The sequence below is a fragment of the Lutra lutra genome, chromosome 1 (genome assembly GCF_902655055.1).
Source record: "Lutra lutra chromosome 1, mLutLut1.2, whole genome shotgun sequence".
Taxonomy (NCBI): domain Eukaryota; kingdom Metazoa; phylum Chordata; class Mammalia; order Carnivora; family Mustelidae; genus Lutra; species Lutra lutra.
In genome coordinates, this window is record NC_062278.1 from 5,706,408 (window position 1) to 5,733,694 (window position 27,287).

Sequence of the window (27,287 nt, forward strand, 5' to 3'; positions counted from 1 at the left end):
TTCAGTTGCCAAGAGAATGGATGCCCCAATCACCTTCTTGACATTGTGTACTTACCAAATAACTAAATCTGTTTGCAAAACCCACTGCCAAGAACCCATGGCTTGACCCTCCTTCCTGACATTCTGTAAAAAACACTGAGCATATATGACAAAGGGATAAATAAATAAAGAATGAATTACTGACATTAGCTTTCCAATGCTAACCTCTGACCCAGGCAATGCCGCTAACTGAAGGACTTGGAAAAGCCATCCCATTTTCCTTAGACCTGGTTTTCTCATCAGTAAAAAGGAGGCTATTGTTTAAACCATGGATAATCTCTAAGGCACCTTCCAGCTCCATTTTTTTAACCTATTCAGATTTTTATACACTCTGAATTAACCGAGTCTAAAACATTATGCCCTGCAATTCTGAAGAACTCCACAGATACCAGAATTTTTCCAAAAGTGCCAGGGAAGACTCAAGGAGGAAGGAAAAAGTCTTAAAGACCAAACCCAAAGATTTCTTGATTTGTGCACAGATCACTACAAATATACCAACATAGTCTGCACCAAAACTCACGACCCAAATACTATCATCAAAAACACCCATGTTGCTAAGTTTACACACATTGTCTCAGCAACAATGTCTTAACATTGTCTTAACAACGATGCTATGAGCCACTGTTGCCCCATTCTTCAGATGAGAAAACTGATGTGAAGTAAGTATCTTACTTTTGGAAGTGAGGGGAAAAGGTAAAATTCAAACTTAGCCACCTGAACCCAGAATAGCCACACTAAAAGATCAAAGACATTGCTTGGAATTGATTCTCTAATTTCCCTTTCTGTATTTTCATTGTTAGTATATAAGAAAGCAACTGATTTCTGTACATTGATTTTGTATCCTGCCACATTACTGAATTGCTGTATGAGTTCTAGTAGTTTGGGGGTGGAGTCTTTTGGGGTTTTCCATATAAAGTATCATATCATCTGTGAAGACAGTTTGACTTTTTAATAGCCAATTTGAATACATTTTATTTCTCTTTGTTGTATGATTGCTGTTGCTAGGACTTCTAATACTATGTTGAACAAGAGTGGTGAGAGTGGGCACCCTTGTCCTGTTCCTGATCTCAAAGGGATGACTGTCAGCTTTTCCCCATTGAGGATGATATTCGCTGTGGATTTTATGAAGTTGAGGAATGTTCCCTCTATCCCTATACTTTGAAGCATTTTAATCAGGAATGGATGCTGTATCTTGTCAAATGCTTTTTCTGTATCAATCGAGAGGACCATGTGGTTCTTCTCTCTTCTCTTATTGATTTGTTCTATCACATTGATTGATTTGCAAATGTTGAACCAGGTTGCAACCTAGGGATAAATCCCACCTGGTCGTGGTGGATAATCTAGTTAGGATCTTGTTGAGAATCTAAGCATCCATATTCATCAGAGATATTGGTCTGAAATTCTCCTTTTTGGTGGGATCTTTGCCTGGTTTGGGGATCAGGGTAATGCTGGCTTCATAAAAAGTGTCTGGAAGTTTTCCTTCTGCTTCAATTTTTTTAAACAGCTCAGGAAAATAGGTAGTATTTCTTCTTTGAAAATTTGGTAGAATTCCCCAGGGAATCCATCAGGTCCTGGGATCTTGTTTTTTGAGGGGTTTTTGATCACTGCTTCAATCTCGTTACTAGATATTGGTCTATTCAGGTCGTCAATTTCTTCCTGATCCAGTTTTGGAAGTTTATAGGTTTCAAGGAATGCATCCATTTCATCTAGGTTGCTTAACTTATTGGCATGTAACTGTTGATAATAATTTCTGATGATTGTTTCTATTTCCTTAGTGTTAGTCATGATCTCTCCCTTTTCATTCATAATTTTATTAATTTGGACCCTCTTTTTTTTCTTTTGGATTAGTTTGGCCAATAGTCTATTGATCTTATTGATTCTTTCAAAAAAACACCTTCTAGTTTCATTGATGGTTCTACTGTATCTCTAGTTTCTATCTCATTGATCTCTGCTCTAATCCTTATTATTTCCCTTCTGGTGTGTGGGGTTGGCTTAATTTTTTGTTGATTCTCTAGTTCTTAAAGGTGTACAGACAGCTGGTGTATTATAGCACCAAGAACCATAAGATATCTGATAATAAACCTAACCAAAGAGGCAAAGGATCTGTACTCAAGGAACTACAGAACACTCATGAAAGAAACAGAAGAAGACACAAAAAGATGGAAGACCATTCCACGCTCATGGATCAGAAGAATAAACATTGTTAAAATGTCTATACTGTCTAGAGCAATCTATACTTTCAATGTCATTCCAAACAATCTAAAAATTGTACGGAACCAGAAGAGACCCCAAATTGCTAAGGAAATGTAGAAAAAGAAAAACAAAACTGAGGGCATCACGTTGCCTGATTTCAAGCTTTACTACAAAGCTGTGATCACCAAGATAGCATGGTACTGGCACAAAAACAGGCACATAGACCAGTGGAACAGAGTAGAGAGCCCAGATACGGACCCTCAACTTTATGGTCAAATAATCTTCAACAAAGCAGGAAAAAAATATACAATGGAAAAAAGGCAGTCCCTTCAATAAGTGGTGCTGGGGGTGCGCCTGGGTGGCTCAGTGGGTTAAAGCCTCTGCCTTCGACTCAGGTCATGATCTCAGGGTCCTGGGATCGAGCCCCACATCGGGCTCTCTGCTCAGCAGGGAGCCTGCTTCCCCTCTTCTCTATCTGCCTGCCTCTCTGCCTACTTGTGATGTCTGTCAAATAAATAAATAAAAATCTTTAAATAAATAAATGGTGCTGGGAAAATTGGACAGCTATGTGTTGAAGAATGAAACTCGACCATTCTCTTAACCATACACAAAGATAAACTTGAAATGGATAAAAGACCTCAACATGAGGCAGGAATCCATCAGAATCCTAGAGGAGAATATAGGCAGTAACCTCTTCAACATCGGCCACAGCAATTTCTTTCAAGATATGTCTCCAAAGGCAAAGGAAACAAAGCAAAAATGAACTTTTGGGACTTCATCCAAAAAAAGCAAAGCACAGCAAAGGAAACAGTCATCAAAACAAAGAGGGAACCCAAAGAATGGGAGAAGATATTTGTAAATGACAGTACAGACAAAGGGATGATATCCAGGATCTATAAAGAACTCCTCAAACTCAACACACACAAAACAGATAATCATATCAAAAAATGGGCAGAAGACATGAGCCGACACTTCTCCAATGAAGACATACAAATGGCTATCAGACACATGAAAAAATGTTCATCACTAGCCATCAGGAGATCCAAATCAAAACCACACTGAGATACCATCTTACACCAGTTAGAATGGTCAAAATTAACAAAACCGTAAACAACATGTGTTGGAGAGGATGTGGAGAAAGGAGAACCCTCTTTCACTGTTGGTGGGAATGCAAGTTGGTGCAGCCACTTTAGAAAACAGTGTGGAGAATCCTTAAGAAATTAAAAATAGAGATTCCCTATGACCCTCCAATTGCACTACTGGGTATTTACCCCAAAGATACAGATGGAGTGAAAAGAAGGGCCATCTGTACCCCAATGTTCATAGCAGCAATGGCCACAGTCACCAAATGGTGGAAAGAACCAAGACGCATTTCAATGGATGAATGGATAAAGAAGATGTAGTCCATATATACTATGGAGTATTATGCCCCCATCAGAAAGAATGAATACCCAACTTTTGTATCAACATGAACGGGACTGAAAGAGATTATGCTGAGTGAAATAAGTCAAGTAGAGAGAGTCGATTATCATATGGTTTCATTTATTTGTGGAGCATAAAAAATAACACGGAGGACATGGGGAGATGGAGAGGAGAAGGGAGTTGGGGGAAATTGGAGGGGGAGATGAGCCATGAGAGACTGTGGACTCTGAGGAACTAACTGAGGGTTTTGGAGGGGTGGGAGGTGCAAGTTTGGGTTAGCCTTTGGTAGGGATTATGGAGGGCACATATTGCATGGAGCACTGGGTGTGGTGCATAAACAATGAATTCTGGAACACTGAAAAGAAATTTTAAAAATAATTTAAAAAAAAAAGATGTTGCTTGAAAAGTTATTCCTTTTGTCCTAAAAGTCAGTTTCAGGACTCTATGCCAGACTTTAAGAATAAGTGCAGCTGTGACAGGATGCCCAGCTGGGGCTGGCGGCCACTGCTCTGGCCTCTGCAATGGCCTGCAGCTCATGAACAGGAAGGCAGTTGTCCAGCAACAATCGCTCAGCTTCCCTGGGTCTCTGAGTTTCCCAAAGAGATCTGCTTTTTAAGAAATCACTCCAGATGTAAAGTGGAGGATGGGTTGGCAGGCGGCATGACTGGATCCATGAGACCAACCAGGAGAATGCAACATGAGTTCATTAGAACCAAGATGGTGGCCCAGACTGGGATTCCAATGGTGGACATGGAAAGAGGCCAGATCCACAGGGAGCAGCAACCACCAGACATGCATGGTGAAATGAGTGAGAGGAAATTCGCAAGGGTGAGCCCTGACCTGAACTGAATGGACAGATGGGTAGTGGCCCATTTCCTGAGAATGGGAAGTTCCAACTTTGGAGACCAGGTGCAGGGGAGGGAGCCATGGAGTCTGGTTGTAGCAAGGCTGCATTGCATGCATCTTGGGGGTACCCAGGAGATGTTTATCAGACTACTGAATGGCACTCAGGGAGAGGAGGCCTGACAAGTTCTATTAGAGTTTTCTTTCTTTTTACACAGAGCACTATGGGGCTGCAATTGTGTGTTTTAAGACTAGTAGTAATTAAGTACCTTTAGAATGAAAAAATAAAAAAGCAACATGTCACAGTAGGTAGGGTGTCAGACTGAGGGTCAGAAGGTCCCTCTGAGTGTGAAGCTGAAGCACCAGCTGCAAATCTTGGTTTTCATGCACAAACTGAGGAATGGGACTGAGTTCCAAATTCTCCTTATGTCTAGAAGCCAGAGATTCTACTTGCATTGGAAACTGTTTTCACATCTTTTATTCCAGGTGTCATCACCTGGAGAACAAAGAACATAGGTACAAGGACCGTCACTGCCAGCCATGCAAGCTGCAAGCCCTGACAGCAGGAAAGAAAAGCCAGAGAATCTTAGGGCTTCCAGAACGAGAGCTGCAGCACAAGTGATCTTGTCTGAGAAGGTGGTCACCCCAGAGTGCACCAGCAAGTGAGAGCAGCATTCCGAGTCTGAGTTCTGAGCGAGGACATGCTTTTGAGAGACAGGACATGTGGACAATATTGAAGGCGGATAAAGGTGTCAAAGAGTTCAATACTTGGCAGAAAAGAGGAGCTGAAGGTTCAGGATAATTCAGTTAGACCTGAGGACAAAAGTGCCACCTACGCAAAGCAGAAGCAGTATCAGGATTTCCACCCAAATGACTGATGTGATTTGTCCTTGATTCTCCGAGACTGGAGACCAAGGGAACAATATCAGTAATTCAATAAATGGCAGGCATTGCGGCTTGTAAAGTTAGGATACCCTACAATTTCTGTTGCTGTCAGAGGAGAACGATTTATTCGACGTCACAACATCTATGTCGCTCCTTCAATCAGCATGTACATGATTAAACTCCAGTCTTCTGCTATCAAACATGGTCCTTGAAATCCATGCAACAGGTTTGTTGACCAGGGAAACTGTCTCCTGAGCCAGGACTGGCTTTCAGCAACTAAATCCCTTTCAAGGGGTCAAAGCAACCCCATGAGGTATAGGAGTCCAGTGACACCCTTCCCAAGTAAACTGTGGGCCATCCACATTCCTTATGCCTGGACTGACCATGGAATAACCCCATGTCCCGAATGCACCTGCACAGCACAAGAGAGTTGGCATTGCTTTGTAGTCATGGTTTTGAAAATTGACCTCAAATCCAGAGTGTAGTTTTTAGCATCCCAAAGATGCTATGTATGTAGTTATCCACATACAGAAAACAGTAGGACTGAAAAGTCATATTAGTGATCCTATGGGAGTTTCCTGACAATTTGGTTTACTGTTTTCATTCTTCTGGGACTAAAAATGGGACATAGTTGAGGCGCCTGGGTGTCTCAGCTGGTTAAGTGTCCAGCTCTGGGTTTTAGCTCATGTCATGATCTCTGGGTCGTGAGGTCGAGCCCTGCATCAGGCTCCACATTCCGGGGGAGTCTGCTGGAGATTCTCTCTCTCTCCCTCTGCCTCTGCCCCTCTCTTACACATTCCTTCTCTCTCCCTCAAATAAATAAGTAAAATCTTTTAAAAATTAAAATAAATAAAAGTTGGATACAGTTGAGGAAAAGATTTCTATAATCATCAAAAGAAATGGTCCATATATACAATAGAGTATTAGGCCTCCATCAGAAAGGATGAATACCCAACTTTTGCATTGACATGGATGGGACTGGAAGAGATTATGCTGAGTGAAATAAGTCAAGCAGAGAGAGTCGATTATCACATGGTTTCATTTACTTGTGGAGCATAAGGAATAGCATGGAGGACATTAGGAGATGGAAAGGAAAAGTGAATTGGGAGAAATCAGAGGGGGAGATGAAGCGTAAGTGACTGTGGACTCTGAGAAACAAACTGAGGGTTTGGAGGGGAGGGGAGGGGTGGGGGGTTGGGTGAGCCTGGTGGTGGGTATTAAGGAGGGCATATATTGCATGGAGCACTGGGTGTAGTGCATAAACAATGAATCTTGGAACACTGAAAAAATAAGATTAAATTAATTTTTTAAAAAAGATTTAAGGTACATCAATGAAGGAAACAAAGATCCATGCCTGCACAGAGTTCTCATTAAAGTCGGTTGAGACAAGGGGAGATGGAGAGGAGAAGGGAGTTGAGGGAAATTGGAAGGGGAGGTGAACCATGAGAGACTATGGACTCTGAAAAACGATCTGAGAATTTTGAAGGGGTGGGGGGTGGGAGGTTGGGGGCACCAGGTGGTGGGTATTGTAGAGGGCACGGATTGCATGGAGCACTGGGTGTGGTGCAAAAATAATGAATACTGTTATGCTGAAAAAATAAAAAATTAAAAAAAAAGTCGGTTGAAAAAACAATAAATGAAAGATATTATAATAGCACAAAGTAAGGGGCCATGGGAAGGGGTAAGGTAAACCTCACCAAGAAAGTGATATCTGACCAAAGGCTTGAAGGAAGCAAAGGAGTAAGCCATGAGACACTCTGAGGGAAGAGTAATCCTGGCAAAGGGAATAACCAGTACAAAGGCCCTGTGGTGGGTGAAGCATGCCTTGTGGTCAGGCAAGATGGCATCAGGAACACAGCTGGAGCTGGAACCTGGGTCCCCGGCAGACAAGCTCTGAGGGCGCGGGCACTAATTTTACTCAGATGCCTCCCAACGCTGGTTGTAAACATCTTCCCGTGTCTGGAGACATTTTTACCGGTTGGATAGAGGCTTTCTGTTCAAGGACAGAGAAGGCTACTGAGGTGTGCAAATGTCTTCTAAAAGAAATCATTCCAAGATCTGGGGCTGCCCAAGTCTCTTCAGAGCGACAGCGGGGCCTCTTTCTCCACCAGGGTAACTGAAGCAAAACTCAACAGGCCCTACAACAATGTGGCAATAAAATCCTGCCAGATCCCATGCGGATCCCTCTGTCCCCCGAAAACAAAGGTTGGGCCCTGGGGACAAGCAGGGCTTAGGACATGGAAAGAGGGATCACAAAGGACCAACTCCGACCCAAACGGAAAGGACCCAACCGGGGAATCCTGGCGACTCCCACCATCACAGAGCTGGAAGGAGTACCTTGCCGGGTCCATCTCACCAGAATTAAACTTGTCCATCCCCCGCCCAAAACTTCTACAGGACCCACTGGCCAACCACACCTACACCTGGGAACCAATGAAAGCTTGGAAATAACCTGTTCAAAAGACAGACATTGGGCGCCTTGGTGGGGAGGGACTCAGTCAGTTGAGTGTCCAACTCTTGGTTTCGGCTCAGGTCATGATCTCAGGGTTGTGAGATCAAGCCTTGCACAGGGCTCTGCATTCTGTGCAAAGTCTGCTTGGGATTCCCTCTCCGTCTCCCTCTGCCCCTCATGCTCATTCTCTCTTTCTCTCTCTTTCTCTCATATAGATAAATAAATCTTTAAAAAAAAAAAAAAGACAGTCATCACTGCAAACACGTAAGGAACATGGTGGACCACTGTCCCCAACACCTTCTTGTCTTACATCTGTGTCTCCCATAATCTTGCTGCTTGGAGCAGCCCCACTCCCTGTAAAGCACCTGGTTTGCCCCTGCTGGATAAGGGGTCCAGTTCAGTCTAACATTTCCTGGGATGGCTCTGGGTCTGTTCTCTTGTCCTTTCATCCTCTTTTGTCCCTGCTAGGTGAAGGAAAAATAAAACTGATCATATCCCTTCTTGTCCTGGTGCTTATGTCTTCCCTGATCGTAATAGGGTGTAAGGAAAACATGGGGAAAGGGGAAGAAAATTCTTTGCTCCAAATTACTAAAACACTGTAAAAACACTGTCTCAGACCACACTAGAAACTTATCAGACCACTGGGTTGTCATGAACAAGTCCATGGAGAGGCACATAAAGATGTTCGGTGGGGCAAGCCTGCAGAGTGGTCCCTGGTCCAAGCCCACCCCATTTACAAAGCCAAACCTCACACAAACCCCGTCCTCTGCATCCACCCAACACCCACTGACCTGATTACAACATGTTTCCATCGATCAGCCATCACCGGTATACCAAGGTAGATCCCAGGCCACCCCCACATGACCCTTCTTGTGATCCTTTTGGGCCCTCCACCGATAATCTGACTGCCAAAGGAGCCCTCATACTTAGTACCATTTCATGCAGCTGCCCCCCAAAAAGTGTGGTTAACCCCACCCACAGTCCTGCCCCCCTTTATATGCAGCAATACCCTCCATAGCTCAAACATGGCATATGATCTAGAACATATGGCCTTGGTGTCCTGGTTCCCCAGACTGTCACACAGGGCCACAGGTGTATGGCAGTGCTGATGAAGGAGACCTGGATAATGACAAGTGCTCCCTGTGGACACCTCACCACCACTCGCCCCCTCAGTGCCCACCCCTCCCTCCCCAGGGCTTCTTGGTCTAGCTAAAGGAACGGTCTTCCTAGAAATGGCAGATGGGAAGGGGACACTAGTTCAATGTCTTGATACCAGTAATACTAGTGGCGACTGGGCTGTAAGACATGAAGCACCTTCCCCTGCCAATAACCCTTCTAACACTCAGCTATCACCACAAAGGTCCAGGGGAGCCGTAGGACTGCTGATCGCCAGAGGATTCCCCTGGTTTGGATCCGTGATAGGACCAGGCAGGAGAACAATGTACAGTGATGCTGCCACACAAAATGTCACAGCCCCTGTGTCCATGGTTGGGGCTGAAACCGGACAGGAGTTCGACCTTTTCTAAGATCATGAGACTCTGGCTTCCATGGTTTTAGATCATCAGTTAGCCTCAGACTCTTACTGGCTGGACCAGGGCGAGTATGTACTATTGCAAACCCATCTTGTTGTTTCTACGTTCATGTTTCTGGAGAAGAGATCAAAGGGCTGACATCATCCTCCAAAAGGCCTCCTGGCTGCATCATTTTAAGACCCCCACGTTCAAACCATCTGGGACTCCATCAAGGGGTACCTGCCAAGTGTTACCTGGTTCTTGCCTTTCCTCATGACCTTAGTAGCCATTTCACTGCTGTTTCTATTTGGACCATGTTTCTTTAATTTACTTGTCAAATTTGTGTCCTCGAGATGACAACAGCCCCAGATCCAGCTGACACTCACACAGGGATGCAGCCCATATCCCCTGGGGACCACGTTCCCACAGCTGAGTTAGATCAGAGAGCGAGACATTGCCATGACCTCCAATGAGAGGCAGCATCTACGTCCTTGATCAGCAGGATGTAGACACAGGAGATGAGACCTCCATCCACGTTCCCCATAAGCATCAGGTGGATGAAACGTCTCTGGGGGGAACATAAGGCAGTCAGGGACCATAAGAACAAGACTCTAATGAAAAACATGCACGTGGGGCACTTCCAGTCAGCTGATCTTCCTGAACTGATTTTCTCACAGAGAAGAACCAGGGTCCAACCCCACACCAGCCGGACTTCAAACAACAGCCGGGGCCATATCCTGTTGAGGCAGGAACAAACGGAGGCACCATCAACCTGAAAGACCGTGGCTCCAAAAACACCGTGAGCTGCTGGGTTGCCTGCTCACATCCACCAACTGGGACAAGGCACTTTTCCATCCCTTAGCTTAAGAGACAGGAGTGGGAACACTAGTGGGACCTTTGTCCAATAGAACGCTGCCTGTGCCTTAGACTTTTGGATCCTGTCTCACTTCTATAGTTGTTGGACCCAAGAACCAGCTCGGGCAGCAGACCCACACCTGTGCGCATGGTCCCTGTGACTGAACTACAGGCTGATGAGAAGGCCCAATCCTGAGTCCCCCACACCTCGCCCACAGAGCCCAGTGGCCACACGGACACCCACCCACAAGGGCTGGACATCTAGGCATAGACCCAGCCCTGCTCCCAGATGAGTTCCTTCACCCTCAACACCCCCTACCACCATTATCTACCGAATCAGGGGACAGCCCTCCTGCAGGACCAGGGCTCCAGCAAAATCTGGGCTTCCAACAGTAAGCTCAGTCCCTGACTGTCCCAGCTAGGAAGGAAGGTTTTCTGAACATGGCCCAGCATGTGCGAGCAGCCAGGATAAGGAAACACATCTGCAGAGAAGTAGCAGATACGAGAAATGCTGTTGAAGTTAATGTGGCCACAGGCATTTTGCAGCAAATACCTCTTCCTGGGCACAGGTAGGAGCTTGGTCTGGCATCTGTAGGTTACCCAGGCATATAAGGCCTTCACTGTGTGTGCTGGTAAAATCAAGTCAGGTAAAGTAAAAACTAAGTTCGAATCATTCCTAGGACCAGGAGCAAGGCAACTTTGCATCTAATCCCACAGCAGCTGGGTGGGTGAATACCCCAGCCAAGCAGGGTCTCGCCTCCACAGCCTGAATACAGAACAGGCTCCTACAAACCTATGGGCCAAAGGCAATCGAAGGTCAACCTCCACTCCACAAACTCAGTTCTTCCCTGGCCATCTGAGAAACTCCAAAAAGATGAGCTTGGGCCAGGCGTGAAAAGCAGGCACAGGAAGAGAGCCCCCCTTGACCAGAGTTCCTTTCAGTGAGCTCACGCAGTGCCCTTGGGGACGCTGGCCAAGTAGTCTGATCAACAGGCCAGGCTTTGCAGTTATTTCGAAACCAAAGCTATAACCACGGTTCCTGCCTCAAGGTGGCCATTTCTTAGGGGCGATGGCTGGGGACGGGCTTGCTCTGCCATGAGCTGAATGCCGAGTGCTCACAGGGACTCGGCGTCCCGATTGCGTCCAATGCAGTGAGTGAAGCTGTGCAGATTTCCCCAGGGACGGCCCTGAAAGTTCAAGGCCGGGGAGCTAAAGTGGATGGGACTCTTGAAAGGGACCAAAGGGGCCACCATCGGGCCTGCTTCTGAGCCCTCCTGGCCTCCACTCCCTGCCAAGGGAGGCAGGACTGAAGGGTGGGCTCGAGCCAGGGGCTGTGCCTGGGTTCTTAGAGCACTGGATTTCCATCCCTGCCCCAGAATTTGTTAGCTGGGAGACATGGGACGAGGCCCTGTGTTTCTGTAAGCTGCTGTTGCCTGGTGTGTAAGAGGGGGATGCTACCACCCACCGTGACATGGAGACACTGATCCTGGAAATGGGAAAATGGAGGCGTGCGTCAGACACTCAGCGCAGAGGTGTAGGGACTCAAGAGATGGCATCTGTTATTGCTTGAGCACCAAGTGGTTTCACTCAGGCTTACAGACTCCACTAGACAGGCAGCCCTACAGGGAATCACCCTCACCTGACTCCCCCTCCTCCCTCCTCACTCCCTCCCTGCTCTCACAATGATCCTCAGTGATGCCGCCTGAAGATCTTCCGACACTCTCAGTGCGGGCTGCCTCAAGTGTGTCCACGTGGGCTCCCCTCAGACAGCTGGACACTCGTCTTCCAGGGAATTTTCCAGAGCATGCCAATATCTGAGCATGTTGCGAGGCCTGACGAAATGGCAGGCCACAATCTTCTTAAAACGACACGTGGAAAAGGCCAACCCATCTGGGAAAAAGGTCTGCTCGGAGTGGAGTTCCTCCAGCCCGATTTTCAGTTTCGCCAGGCAAAGCCCCATGAAGACGTCTTCGAGTTTAATGAACGGGACGCTGTCGGACACTTTGTACACCTGACTTGCCACATCACTGGAAAACACGTAGCCAGTGCCCGAGCAAAAGGGCGGGTACTTCTCCCACGGATACTCGTATTTACTGACAAACCACTTGCTGTACTTGTTCCTAATCGGAAACTCATTCAGTTTCAAGAAGCCAGTGAAAAAGTGAGTGGTTCTGTTTTTCCTGAGGAGCAGCTCGGTCAGGTAGTAGATGTTAACAAACATGTCCGAGTCCGTTTTCATCACAAAAGCCGCCTGAGGACAGAAGCGGTGGATCCACTCGATACCCATCATGGTCTTCAGGGTCAGGTTGAAGTAGGTGTCCATGAAGTCCTTCTGGATAATGTCGTGATGCCGCTGGCTTTCCTGTGCAACAACTTTTGACAGGTCCTTACTGGCTGTGGCTCCCAGAAGGAAGAAGGTTTTTATGCGTTTTCCGTTCACATTCCTTTCTTTCCCCCACGTGTTCCGGATGACCGTGCGAGCAAACATCTGTTCATGGGAGGAGGTCACCAGCAGGACAAGGAAAGGGGGATCCTGCTTGCAGTTGATATCTGGAAGCTGGAGGAAGTTCCCCATTTCTTTCTTGAAAATAAATGGCTCATCTTTAAAAGGAGTCAGACTGTACATGCTAAAATACAAACAGAGGGCTCCCAGGACCACCAGGGAAATGTAGAGCAGGCACATCTTCGTGTAAGCCATCTGGAAGGAACAAGGTGGGATGGTCAGACCTCAGGAGAAGGGGAGCATGTCTAGCTTTGCCCCAGGGAGGCTTATGCGGGGGAAGACACTCATGCCTCACAGCTCAAGTGCCAGAGACTCTGGGGTCTCACAGCACACAGAGCTGAGAACGGGGGTCCAACAGTGAGCATGGACTCCCAACAGTGTGTGATCAGAGCACGGGGCTCCAGGCCAACCCACCCTTCACCTATGGGATTCTCAGATTCCCCTCTAAAATATGGGACCAGATCTCCCATGAAGTCCTTCCAGCTCTGTCCATCCCTGACTTCATAATGAAGTCCAGCTAGAGAGCCTGCAAGACAGAAAACCACATGTTCTGGATGTAAAGGCATGAACTGTTTGCATTCTTCTCTAATTGAATCAAGAACCATTTTATCGCATCCAGAAAGAAGTAAGACCAATGTTCTGATCTACACAACTACACTCATCCCCCTTATTTGTGGGAATAACTTCCAAGATCCCCAGCAGATGCCAGAAGCCAACCACAGTACTGAACCCTATATACATCCTTGTAATTTCTAGTTTTTAAATCAGGCACAGTAAGAAATTCACAATAATAACTATTAATAAAATAGGACAACAATAACAACAAACTATAATGCAAGTTATGTGAATGTGGTCTCTCTCTCAAAATACCTTACCGCACTATACTCACCCTTCTTGTGATGATGTGAGATGATGAAATGCCCACGTGATGAGATGAGGTGAGGTGTGTGACGCAGGCGTGTGATGTCGCGCTGGGCTACTACCAATCTTCTGACAACAGGTCCAAATGGGGACCATCTGCTTCTGGACCACAGTGGACCACAGGTGACTGAAACCTCAGAACACAGAAGCTCAGATAAGATGGGAACACTGTACCTTGGAATCCATCCCTACTAGAGGTACTTATTCTATTTTAGGGGTTACTTCTTTAAATCTCCTGATTCTTTCTTCTTGTGCCCACACACCTCTGTTATTCTCAGCAAATTCTCACCAAATCCAGGAGCACCCATGTCAATGTTATAACATTAAGAAAACAAATAACTCACTTTTTTCTGGCTCTGATGACCCTCTGGTTGGAAAGCTAAACTACAGGGTAGATTCCAAGAGGAAAGTTGTCAAAGAGCTGCGAGCGAATGCCGTTGGGCCCTGTCCAGTTCTGGACTCACTTCGTTTACCCAAAACGATGATTCCCTTCCTCCAGAGTCACTGTAAGGAAAAAACAAAAAGAATAGCACCATTCAAATCATCCACAGCTCATCAGAGCTCCTCCCCATAGGCCATGCCAGCATGCTGCATACCCACCTCACTACCTACCCAGGTGACCTTAAGGGTCATTTGGGCCCACTCCAGCCCCACTCTTCTCTTCTGCTAAGTGAAGGAGATCAAGACAGATTTCACACACGGTGCCCCTATGGACAACAATAAGAGCATGTGAATTTCCAAGAAGCCTGTTGAACCTGATGCACTAAGATAGTGCCCAGAGCTCTGGAAGGGGACCCAGGGGACCCATAAGTCAGCTTCAGTCCAATGTCTCATGCTAACAAGTGACCTTCCTACCTAAGAGCCCGTGGCTAATGTTTACAGAATTTGACATGGGTAAGAGATCCATCAGTTCTCAACTCAGTGTCCCTGTCTTCAAAATATCATCCTGGGTGAGCTCAGAGGGACCAGCAAGACAAAAAAAAAAGACAAAACAAACAAAAAACCCAAGAGGAAGGAAGAAAGGGTCACTTATTTTCATGGCAAAACAGGACCTTGAAATTTCATTCAGTTAAAATTCTGTTCCAAATACCTTCTCCATAAAAGATATGGAATAATGATGGAAACTTCCAGAACCTCCTCACTCTCTGGAGGCTGACTTAGTCTGGCTCCTGTCCTTCATGGCCCCAAGGAGGTTTTGTTCAGCTGGAGGCCCCACGCAGTTCAGAGAAATCACTGTGGGAGGCAAATGGATGACAAGAACGTTTCTGAGCCGTGGCTGGCAGGATGCTGAGAATTCTATTTCCTTTCATTTTTTTTAAAGATATTATTTATTTATTTATTTATTTATTTATTTATTTATTTGACAGAGAGAGTGAGAGAGCACAAGCAGGGGGAGTAGCAGAGGGAGGGGGAGAAGCAGGCTACTTGAAGAACAAGCAGCCCGATGAAGGACTCAATCCCAGGACCCCGAGACCATGACCTAAGCGAAGACAAACGCTCCGCTGATGGAGCCACCCAGGCATCCGTCATCTTTCTGAGAATAGTTATTTGCAGGGGTAGGATGTGTAGTTTGCTCTGGCTGAATAAGGGGTAAGGGGAACCAAATTGCATTTTCCCCCCAACAGCACATTTTAAAAAGAGATTGTTTTTCAGAGTCCATAGTCTCTCATGGTTCACCTCCCCTTCCAATTTCCCCCAACTCCCTTCTCCTCTCTAACTCCCCATGTCCTCCATGCTATTTGTTATGCTCCACAAATAAGTGAAACCATATGATAATTGACTCTCTCTGCTTGACTTATTTCACTCAGCATCATCTCTTCCAGTCCCATCCATGTTGCTACAAAAGTTGGGGATTCATCCTTTCTGATGGAGGCATCACACTCCATAGTGTATATGGACCACATCTTCCTTATCCATTCGTCCGTTGAAGAGCATCTTGGTTCTTTCCACAGTTTGGTGACCGTGGCCGTTGCTGCTATAAACATTGGGGTACATATGGCCCTTCTTTTCACTCCATCTGTATCTTTGGGGTAAATACCCAGGAGTGCAATTGCAGGGTCATAGGGAAACTCTATTTTTAATTTCTTGAGAGACTATGGACTCTGAAAAACAATCTGAAGGGTTTGAAGAGGTGGGGGGTGGGAGGTTGGGGGAAACCAGGTGGTGGGTATTGGAGGGCACGGATTGCATGGAGCACTGGGTGTGGTGCAAAAACAATGAATACTGTTACACTGAAAATAAAATTTAAAAAAAAATGCACAAACCAAATCAAGAGAAAGATGATATTTCTCTATGTTGCTTCCTTTCTCGGGTAAGTCTGCTCTTCTTCAGCGGGTGGCCTCACTGGTGAGCCTTAAGACCTCTTTCCCCTAGTGTACCTTTTCTCAGGGTCATTCGCATGGACCTCAATCCCTAGGGAGGGACGCTCAGCTCACTCACTTCATGGGTCTCTCACTAGACACCAAACGGCACCCACGAGGTCTGACTGGCCAATGCTTCCTGAGGTCATTTATTTTCATGTGCCGTCGGAACACACTTCCTACCTCCAGTGTGTGACCAGCAAGTTACACCTCATATCCCCATTTACACCTTCAACTGAGTCTATACGTTGTGCCATAAGGACCTACTGAAGGAGATTTGGGGAGGACACCTAGCACCAATAAGGGACAGAGCCTGGAAGAGCATGTTTCTAGAAAAGGAAATATGTATCCCCCAGGTTCTGTCCCTCACAGTTTGGCTAAAGGCAGGAGCCCGAAGCATAAAGCAGCTCCATGGACAGAGTCATGAACAGGCAACTATCTCTGCTATGGAAACCCCACCTTCAAAACACACTTGGGCCAGCCTGTGTCACCTGGCTTTCCAGTCAGTTATGGAGCAACAGCTTATTTAGCAGGTTCTGGATACCAGGCTTTGCTCTTTCAACCTAGGAGCAATACAGACACAGACACAGAGCCTCGGAACTGGAGTAGATAAGCAGTGTGCATGAATTATAGATCAAGACAAGCCAGAAGGTGGCAGGTCCCTCCCTCCCTTCTCCTCTGCTTCCCGCCTCTGCAGGTGTCACATCAGCTCCAGGCCAGGGTCACTGTGCCCCTTCTGAGTCAGAGTACCCAGAGGGCCAGGGGCATGTCCACCTAACACCCCAGAGGGCTGTGTGTAGGTTAGACTAGGCGCATTTAAATTACAGAACAAGAAGTAAGTAACAGCACAAAGCTAGCCCTAAAAGCTAGCTCTTTAGGGCAGGGAAAGGCTGTCTGTCGGGAGTCCAGAAGTCATTGTCTTTACTCCATTAACCAGAGGGTCCCTCCCTGCCCAGGCCAGGTGGGTAGGACTCCTGACCTAGGGCTACAGGGCCTGATGACAAAGGCATTGGAAGTCCATATCCCCAAGAGCTAGAAAGCCAAAGAGTCAGTCTGCAAATGCAGTTTAGTGGGGCTAGGGGTGTGGAGACAGGGGAGGGCCTCCTGGATCTGAAAAAAAGGATGATGAATGGAACTTCAAAAAATACTGTCAAAAGACTTCAGAAGCAAGCCACAGAAAGGGAGAATATATGTCATACATAAATCTGACAAAGGACTAGTATATCAAGAATATATCAAGAACTTTTATGTATAAACAAAGAAAGCATAAAAACAAAACAAAACCAAAAAACCCCCACAATCTTAAAAGATGAATTGTGAACAGATATTTCACAGAATAAGAAATCCAAAAGGCCAAAACCCAGGGTAGGAATCATTAGTCATGATGGAAATGCAAATAAAACCAGTGCCACCCATGGAGATGACTAAAAGGAAGTGGGATGTTGGAAAGCCGTATTTATTTGGCAGTATCTGCTGCAGGGAACGCAATACACTCTGACCCTGCCAACCACACCTGAGCTCGTACCCAAGAAAAATGAGGTGTGGCCAAGAATGTGCAGAGCATGTTGCTGCACACAGTAACCAAAAATTCCCCTCCGTCTGGGTCTGGTAATTCAAAGGGAAAGTTTAACATAAAGGATTGTTCCTCTACCATGGGATCTGAATGATGAGTGATTAGCAGGAAGTAAAGAAGTCTCTAAGAACACAGGAAAAGCAGGAATAAGGAACAGCACTGCCTCTTGCTTATGAAAGCTCCAGGAAAGTCCACCAACCCCAGCCTGAGACGCAGACCTCCATGACAAAGCCACAGCCTGGCCCACTAACAGCAGAGAAGTCACTGAGGGCCCAGAGCCATTTTCACAGAGTCGTCAAAAAAACAAGAATTTCGAGCCAAGAGGCAGTACATCAATAAATGGCACAAATGTAAGCAAGAAATATCCATCAGTAGTGAGTGGGTCAATAAAATGTTACATAACCATTAAAAAATACAAACTTTTGATAAATGCACTATGTGTTAACCTGATAGATATTATGTTGAATGAAAGGAGGCAGGCATGGAAGATATGTTCTGAATGATTCCATTGATAAAAAGTTCAAACCTAGCAAAAAGTATCAATAATAGAAGTCAGAGTGGTAATTACCTCTTGTGGAGGGATTATTAACCAGGAACAGGCATAAGAGTCCTTCTGGAGAGCTGGATATATTTTATTTTTGGTCTGGGAGGTGGTTACATAGATAAAAATTCATTGAATCATCCAACGAAGATCTGTGTACTTTGCTGTATGTAAGCTATTCCACATTAATATTTTTTGAAAATTTTAAATAAAAATAAATCTCTGAATGGTGATACCTTCTATAAAATAGCCTGAATTTATTTGACCCCTATTCTGATTTTTTACACAGTGCATTTCATGGGGCACAGTGCCTCACAGAACAAACTCATTTTGTGTCTGGGTGTTAATTTATAATGATGACTGAATGACAACCCAGACAAGTGAATGTCACTAAAAGAAAACATTAACATTACTTTAGCTCTCTTGGAAACAAAAGACATGGTTGGCCAAGGTGGGCCACGGGAGGCTCACAGGTGCAACAGACAGGTCCGGATCATGGCCTTTATTGAGTATTTCTGTAGACAAAGAGACACATGGCAAGGTGAACAGATTGGGACTGGCTAGTCTGAGTAATTGTGGCAGCTGGCTATAGGGTGGCCCCTAGCTACTACCTGGCCCTGGGTCTCCTGAGTCATAAAGACCAGACAGAGACAGTATGGCCCTGGGTGGGTTCATTTGCATTTTAAAGAGCTGGTCCAGGCTGGATGCTTCCTTATCTCTAAGAAAGGGGTCCCCCTGGGAGGGGCACTTCCTCCCCAGCCAGAAATAAGATACCAAAACATAGTAAGTAAGAAAATTAAAAACAGGATTTATATTGACCCTGGGAAATAAAGTCTGGGACTTGCTTTTTCTGAAAGCTCCAAAGTGCTGACATCTGCTTTAACACGATCGGTTGGCCAGGTAAGGAAGGCAGCCCCTTGAACAAAGTGTGAGGTTCCTAAGACAATTCTGCAATATTGCATATTGTCAAATCAGTACCTACTCCACTTGCCATTGTAAGTCAGCTTAAGGTGTTGTGGAGAAGATCTTAAAACTAATGAATCATTGAACATTATATCAAAAACCAATGATGTACTGTACCGTGGCTAATTGAAATAAAACAAAATTTAAAATAAAAAAGATAATAAAATAGAATAAAAATAAAAGTCCCTTGTTATTAACTTCAGGCAGCAGGCAGGGATGGAAAGACGGAGGAATTTGGAAACAGAAGATCTTCTTCACATACGGCTCTGTGAACACAGTGGTGTAATTTGGCACAAGGGCACTTACGCTGCAGACCTGTGTCTGTCTCCAATAGAGATCACATACTGTGTGCCTTACAGGGTGGCTGGAAAGGGCTCTACACATGGCAGTAATTGTTTCTGTCCTGGTTCTAAGCCAAGCATGCCCTCTGGTAGTATCAATTCATAATCCAACTTCTCCTCAAGCTCCACCTCCCCAGTTAATCAGCCCGCTCTGGGTCCTAGATAGGCCGGGGTGTGCTGTCTACTGGGTGACCCAAAACCAAAGGAGAGCAGGCAGAGTCGTCTGGAAGGAGTTCAGTGAGCCTCCCTCTTGGCTATCCATTCCCAAACATATAGAATTACAAAGGAAATCAATGATGTTGAAAAAAATGTATCAAAATCAGTTTAAAGTGTGCCAGAGTCCTATGCACATCTGTATTACTGCATCTAACAACATCCGGCTCCAGGTATGATGACAACCTTTGTTTTGAAGGCATCAGGAGCTTTGCCCGTCTTTGGAAATGTCTAAAACTAAAACCACATGATATGAAAATATCAGTGATTTCTTTCAGAGACAAAGTCACAGGCTCTACTGTGTGGGTCAGTGTCTGTTATCAGCTGATTCGTGTCCCCCTCAAATTGGCATGCTGGAGTCCTAGCCCCCAGTGTCCCAGAATATGACCTCATTCACAGATAGGGTCTTTACCAAATTACAGTAATGTCAGTAGAGCATGCCATAATCCAGTTAGGATTAGTGTCCTTATAAAAAAAGGATATTTGGGGGCACCTGGGTGGCTCAGTGGGTTAAGCCTCTGTCTTTGGCTCAGGTCATGATGTCAGGGTCCTGGGATTGAGCCCCGCAACAGGCTCTCTGCTCAGCAGGGAGCCTGCTTCCCCCTCTCTCTATGCCTACTTGTGATCTCTCTCTGCCTACTTGTGATCTCTCTGTCAAATAAATAAATAAAATCTTTAAAAAAATAAAAAATTAAGAAGGGGATATTTGGACACAGAAACACACACGGAGCATGTTATGTGAAGATGTAGGCAGAGATGGGGTGATGCTTCTACAAGCCAAAGAAAGCCGAGATGGCTGGCAAACACCAGAAGGCGGGAGAGGGGCCTGGAGCAGATTCTCCCTCACAGCTCAGAAGGAACCAACACTGCTTGGTTAATCCCAGACTTCCGGCCTCCAAAAATGTGAGACAATACACTGCCGTTGTTTTAAGCCACCGACCTGGGGTACATTGCTACAGCAGCTCCAGGAAACCAATATGGTGCCCACATTCATAATGGAAGAAAGTACTAAATTTCAGTCAGAAGTTCATGAAAATAAGAATGTAGGGCTTTTTCCCATCGTAGGTGTTGGACCCCAGGTAATCAGTTCGGCTCTGGTACTCAGGGTCCCACACAGCCTGTACTGGAGAAGGTCACACACAGGAGCTGTGGGTGGTCACACTCAGAACTAGCAGTGAGGTGCCTGGAGGGGAAGCCGACACCGTGGAAATGGGAGGTGCTGGAGGAGACAGGTGGCCCCACATTGCCCGTTACTCCCAGAAGGCTTTTGTGCCCGCTGTTGTTTCTCTGTGGTCTCGCAGGATGCCGGGGCCACAGTTGAGCTGGGGCCTGGCAGTCGTGCTGGGGTCGAGCAGCATGGGGACGTCTGTGAGCTGCAGACTTTAACAACTTTTTTGGATGGAACATGCTTTTTAATTGTATTTTCTAACTGGTGACAGTGGCTTCTAGTTTTACAATTTTTTCCTATTTAATAAAATAAGCCGTAAGTCTGTTTCAACCCCTCTCACGCTGACAAACTGTTTTACCCCCTTGTCTCCTACGGTGGCTCCCTGGAGGCCCACCAGGGGCGGTGGAGGCTGCGGGCTTCCCTGCCAGGAGCCCGACCACCGACCACCGACCACCGACCGCCGTTGGCATGTCGGAGCCAGCAGCCCAGCCCTGCACACGCAGGCCCCTGGATGGGGCTCCTCTTTGGTGAGCAGCACCTTCAAATGTCCCACCCAGTGAGGAACAGTGTCACTCTGCCTTTCACATCATCTCATGAGCCCCACCAGGGGCTGAGAACAAAAACCCTTTCACCGTCCACCTCTCGTGGGGCTGCGGCTGTGGGTCGGCATGGCCTCAGGGGCGTCCTGCGCCTGTCCTTCCAGGCTGGCCAATGAAGACAGAAACACATTCTGCTGGAAATGCTCTCGGCGTAGCCCATGGCCATCGTGATGCAGCGAGCACTGTGTGTTCACCCCAGGCCCTCCTGTGCCTCAGAAATCCAGTCCTGAGAGGCTCCCGTGTGGCAGGCAGGGTCCCAGGGCCAGGGGCTCCACGATGAAGAAAACAGACCTGCGAGGGGCTCACGGCCCACAGCACCAGCAGAACCGGATCTGTTGCTCAGTGTAGCAGGGTGGAGTGTGAGCCCAGCACTCCTGCCCAGGGTTCCATCGGGCTCCAATTCCTTTCCCAAAAAGGCCTTGACCTTCAGAATTCTGCCCAATTTTAGCTAGAATCCTGCAAGGCTGATTTGGCCAGCACCCCGAGCCCTGATGTCTCCTCCTAGGAATCGCTCATCAGCTGCCCCCGCCCCACCACCACCCTGCCCGCCCCACCACCACCCTGCTCTTGACCATCCATCCTGCTCGTCTTGCTCTGTTTGTAATCAAACCCAGCTCTATCCTGGGGTCTCTCCCCCACTACAGTAGTTCCAGAATCCACCCTGGTTTGCTCCTTATCTGCTGTCCTGCTCTGGTTTTTCTCTGACAGGGGAGATGAAAGGACAGAGGTCTGCAGGGGGGATGCTCTGGGGAGGCTGATGGGCAGAGGCAGGGAATCTGAAATGCCTAGTGGGTTCCAGAAACAGGGCGGTGTACAGAGGACGGGCTCTGGGTCTGGCCTTTTCTGAGGACACTAGGGTGTCCACAGTCCTTGCCTAGGCTTTACACACTGACGAGTCTGGGGTCTGATGGGGCTTCTCTCTCCTACTCAAAATACAATAGACAAGCCTCCCACTAACTTTGAATATGGCCGCTCCAATCTGAGGAGACACAGCACAGGGTTCTCACCAATGATCACTGGTCTCAGAGTCGATGAATTTAGAGCTTGAGGAAGGCATTTTCAGGATTGACATTTTAGGCAACAAAATACCACAGCTGGGTGGTTTGAACAACAGACATTTCTTGCTCACAGCTCTGGAGGCGGAGGTTGGAGATCAGGCTGCCAGCATGGCTGGCTTCTGGTGAGAGCCCCACTCTTAGCTCGCAAAAGCTGATTTCTCCCTGTGTCCCCACGGCAGAGGGAGGGATGGAGGGGGAGAGAGAAGGAGAGGGAGGGAGGAAATGGGAAAGAGAATGTGCACGAGAGCCCTCCTGCATTCTTGGGTCTCTTCTTTACAAACACACTAATCCCCCACACTCATGACCTCATTTAAACTTAATTACATCCCAAAGGTCCCACCCCCAAATGCTACCACATAAATATGAATGGGGGGAGTGCAGTTTAGTCTGTAGCAGGGATCACCTCCAAACATTTACTGAGCACCCACCATGTGAAGGCGGATGCTGGTCACTGGGAGTGGCCAGGGGTCTCCTTGGATTCCTTAGATCGTCCTGTTTCATGAACTTACCACCCTGAGGCACGTCACTCTCCCAGGCTACCCGCCAGGTTTCCCCTGGGAAGTGCCACTTCCAGAGCCTCTAGACTGATTCTCTCCTGAACACAGAAATGACAACAGTAGTGGGCTGGTGACCTGGGCTCTGACACTGAGAGGGAGCAGCGTGAATGTGCTTTGGAAGGGCCTAGAGGCAACCCTGCAGTCCCCTCGCTCTGCAACCTACCCTTGCTGAAGCTTTCTCTATTTAAAAAAAAAAAAAAAAAATGCTTTACTTGCTGCTCCCAAACCCTTGGAAACCAAAAAACACAACTCAAGGTTTTTAAAACCCAATTTCTTTAAACCTCCAAAGCATTATCTTCCGAATGGCCCAAACAACAATGAACAACTGTATGGGACAGTTTTATCCACAGTGTCAAAAGGAACGACAACAAAGTGGTGCCCATAGATTTAGGAAGGCCAATCTACAGTGTTGTTTTTAAACAAGCTTTGGATTATTTCAGTAAGCTAAGACCTACGGCCCTTCTTCTAACCAAAAATTAAACAAAACAAATTAATAACATAGCAGAAGAGATACAGCAGAATGTCATTAATAGGGCTGCTGATTATTTTGTGCAATCAACTACATTAGAAAAATCTGGAAAATCTGAAAAAGCTCCTTGACTGACTGGGTCTGATGAAATATAGGAAGGCTAGCATCCTTCAACAGCCGACAGAACACCTTGAAAACAAATACGAGAGATTTCTCTTAGGGAGCATCTCTCCCCGATTCTTCCTCATGTTTGTGGCCCAAATGGTAGAGACATAGACTCTAGGTTGCTTGAGTGCCCTTACTAAAGGACTGCGCAGTGACAGGAATTCAGCATGCAAACCACGGACTAGGGGAGAGAAGGAAGAAAAATAAAACCGGTGCATGTTTATGCACCACACCCAGGACTCCATGCAATACGTGCCCTCCTGAATACCCACCAACAGGCCACTGAAAAAAAAAATTAAATTAAATTAAATTTTTTTTAAAAAGATTGTGAACTAGTCAAGGAATCCAAATCCTATTTCTAACATTGTTTCTATGGTGAGGAAAAGAATTTTGAATTTAAAAAATAAATATAAAAATAATGATCTTTAGTAAAAACAAAAACCAAAAAAAAAAAAACAAAACAAAACAAAAAAAAAAACGGTGCATGTGACCATTCTGGAAATGGGGCTTGCCCATATTTCAATTTACATGAAGGTCCTAAACAAGAAGCAATGGAAACAACAGGCAGTGTTCGGGTCGCACTGTGCTGCCTACAATGTGTCTTCGCGGCTTGAAATTTCATTTCTTGACCAACAGGTTCAGCTGATCTTTAAGATGATGACTCACAGAGCTACTTATCATTAGCCCATGCCCTGCACTCTCTGTTCCAACAGACCTCCACGCCTCTACCCTCAGGCTACACCTGTCCCCCTCAGCCCCATGAACAGAACTTCTTTCCCTTCTGCGCTCTGGCCTCCTCCACCAGGGCCCCCCACCATCACACCACTTCTGCTAAGCTACCTCTAGCTCACCTCCAACCCCGCCAATTCCTCAGCAAAGCCATTTCTTCATTTACCACTCACGGCACCCACTGTATGGTACTTTCTCACTTTCATTCATAGATCATACATTATAATTTCTCTGTGCAAACCCTCGACTAGCGTTCCCACTGCTTGACAACTCTGGCACAGATCAAGGACCATCTTCCGTATTTTCCACCCTTACAGCACCTGCCAACACACACTATTTACCGCACACGAGAGCGCAAAGGGAAGTTCTGACTGAGTCCCTGAGAAGATACCCATGTCTCCAAAAGCCAGAGCATGCTTCTTTGTGACATGGAGACATTTTCTTACTTGAAAGCAAACACTCACTTTATGTGACATCTCCTTGGGATGAAATTTTTTCACAGAATATTTCAGTGCCTTAGGTATTTTTGTTCTGTGTACATTTCATAAGACTTCAATTATGTCTCAGAAGAAATAGAACCTGGCTTACTTCAACGGAAGAAAAAGCAATACTGAGAGATTCACCCCCTATAGCTCACACTGAGGAGGCTGGGGGGTCCCCAGCAGCAGCCTGTGGACTGTTATTAGGGTGTTCAGAAATAATTTCAGAGCTTTAGCAGGGAAGGGAACAAAAGCTGTGCAGAGAAGAAAAGCAGGAACTAACAGCACATTCGCCACATTAAGTTGCCTGTTGGTCCCAGGAGGTAGGCATATAGGTAAGAGGATGGAAGACAATTTTTGTTGAGAAAATAGGACGTATACAAAATAATAAACCATGGCCTTCCAGACACAAAAGTCAAGAGCATACATGACTTGTCAATACAGCAGAAGAGACTCTTCCAAAAACAGGTGACCCCCCCCACAGAACACCCCCTGGCCCAAACACCTTCCCTCTCACGAGTGCACTCTTCATGAGCGCATATGAAGATCACCCTCAACCTGCTACTTCCTCAGATGATGGGAAAACTCTCTCTCCATGGATTTTGTCACTCACAGCTACCTCTCAACCTTGACAGAAGAGGATCACAAAAATCTATAAACGAGCAAAAAGCTGAATCCAAGCATCTACAGTTGGGTTGAGACCAGCAGGCACACTCCTGAGACTTCTAGTAATGCTAATGTCATTATGACCATTTGTCTGATGCAAAGAATGCCCCTGGACCATGGGCCCCTGATTTCACCACAGGAGGTGGAGTAGAGGATTCTGGTTTCATATGGATGCTCTTATAACAGCTGGGCAATTTCTACCTCAAGGTGATGAAAACCTGTCGTTAGACCTGTCCTTTTTTCCTACATGATGACCACATGAGTCCCCCAGCATATCTTACTTGCTGGTTGTCTTCGGGAAGGATTCCATGGATAACACGTGGTGAGGAAATGAACTTTGTTTTTCCAATAGAAGTAAAGCAAAACTTCATGATCTCTGCTTGCTGGCCCAAGATCACTTGGCGTGGCCTGAAGCAGATGCTTCTGCCCAGGCTCTAGACAAAATTTTGAGGCCATGACGCTTGGGAAAGAAACACACTCATCAGGGAGGGTGAAGGCTCCCTTGTCATGATTCAAATACTGACACCTACACAGTCACCAAGAGACTTCACTCCACCTCCCAGGACTGTTCAAGTTAAACTTTCACTTACCACTATGAGCCATGAAGGGTAAAACAGTAGGTATTTGAGGAGAATTAGCACACAGAAGGGAGACTGGGCAAATATCTTAGTAGTCTTCTTAAGAAAGCAAATTTCTACATGACACAGTAGAAACAAATTTCACAACTGCCATTTGTATATAAATACTGTCTCAAATACTCTTACCCAGATCATAGTGCAAGCCTTCTCAAGACACCTCCATCGCAGAGAAAGTGAATGTCATTATTCAAAATAACTATTTCATGAGTTAAATTTGACCTTTCCTCAAACTACTGAACTTCAGAAAACCTTACCATGGTGGTGACAAGTAATGCTGAGTCACACCTACTTTTTAGGATTCCCTTATTGCCAAGGGACCAAGGTGGAAGGCAGCTAGTCAAAGCAAGGTCTCATGGCCCTCAAGGGATGCTTGCAGCCAGCTGTCTACATCCGCTTCCCCCTTGAGGTGAATCATGGCAACCACTGCCCTACTCTCAGACTTCAAACACTCCACCTTCTAATAGAAGAGCCCCATAGTCACTTCCCACTGGGAATCTTTGGGACAGGAATGATGGAATATGCACCTGTCCTGCTTATCCCCCAGAGCTCCAGGTACCTCAAGGCCTAGCACAGTGATTAAGAAATAGCAGGAGGTGTACAAATATTTGTTGAATAACTGATCTGAGGTGAATATCTGGGCAGCGTCTATGCCCATAAAACAAAAAATCCTCTTTCACTACATCAGTAAGTCCAATGCTCAGCTCATTCCTTCCCTTCAAGGTGTATCCACATTCACATCTCCAACCCTGCCCTTAGTCTGGGATCCAGGCTTCAGGTCTGGTGAACTTCCTCGTCAGTTCCAATGACAATAAATAATAATGAGCAAAGCAAATAGTGTTGATTTTTCTCTTAAGATGACAGTCAGTGCCTGTGTGGATCTCTGCTCTAAGTATGACTGAAAAACAAAAATTCACTCCAAAAGAATGTTTAAAGGACTTTACCTCAATCGCCTGACATCTCCTGGTCAGCCTCTTATTTTCTTTCCCTTCCAAATCAAGCTCCTGGAATAAACAGTTTATACTCACCACTTGTACTAAATCATCCACCAATTAATTAATTAATCCTCAACCCACGGCAACCTGCTTCCACTCCCACTGCTTATCGGAGAGTGCTCTGCCAAAGATGACCAACAGCCTGCCTTGGG

At 46.1% G+C, this 27,287-nt stretch overlaps 1 protein-coding gene across 2 annotated transcripts in view; it reads right to left on the reverse strand.

Moving 5' to 3' along the window:
* Positions 1-8,041: 8,041 nt before the first annotated feature.
* Positions 8,042-27,287, reverse strand: part of B3GALT5 (beta-1,3-galactosyltransferase 5) — a 36,603-nt gene continuing 17,357 nt past the window's right edge. Inside the window, exons 1-6 of one of the 2 annotated variants that reach the window (XM_047719816.1) lie at positions 22,950-22,974; positions 14,715-14,857; positions 14,225-14,331; positions 13,969-14,128; positions 13,593-13,758; positions 8,042-12,898 (exon numbers count right to left, since the gene is read on the reverse strand). In XM_047719816.1, coding sequence (XP_047575772.1) covers positions 11,963-12,898 — 936 coding nt within the window. In that variant the 5' untranslated portion in view covers positions 13,593-13,758; positions 13,969-14,128; positions 14,225-14,331; positions 14,715-14,857; positions 22,950-22,974 and the 3' untranslated portion in view covers positions 8,042-11,962. Of the gene's footprint in view, positions 12,899-13,592; positions 13,759-13,968; positions 14,129-14,224; positions 14,332-14,714; positions 14,858-22,949; positions 22,975-27,287 lie in introns of those variants that run through there. The other variant, XM_047719817.1, reaches the window with a different exon arrangement.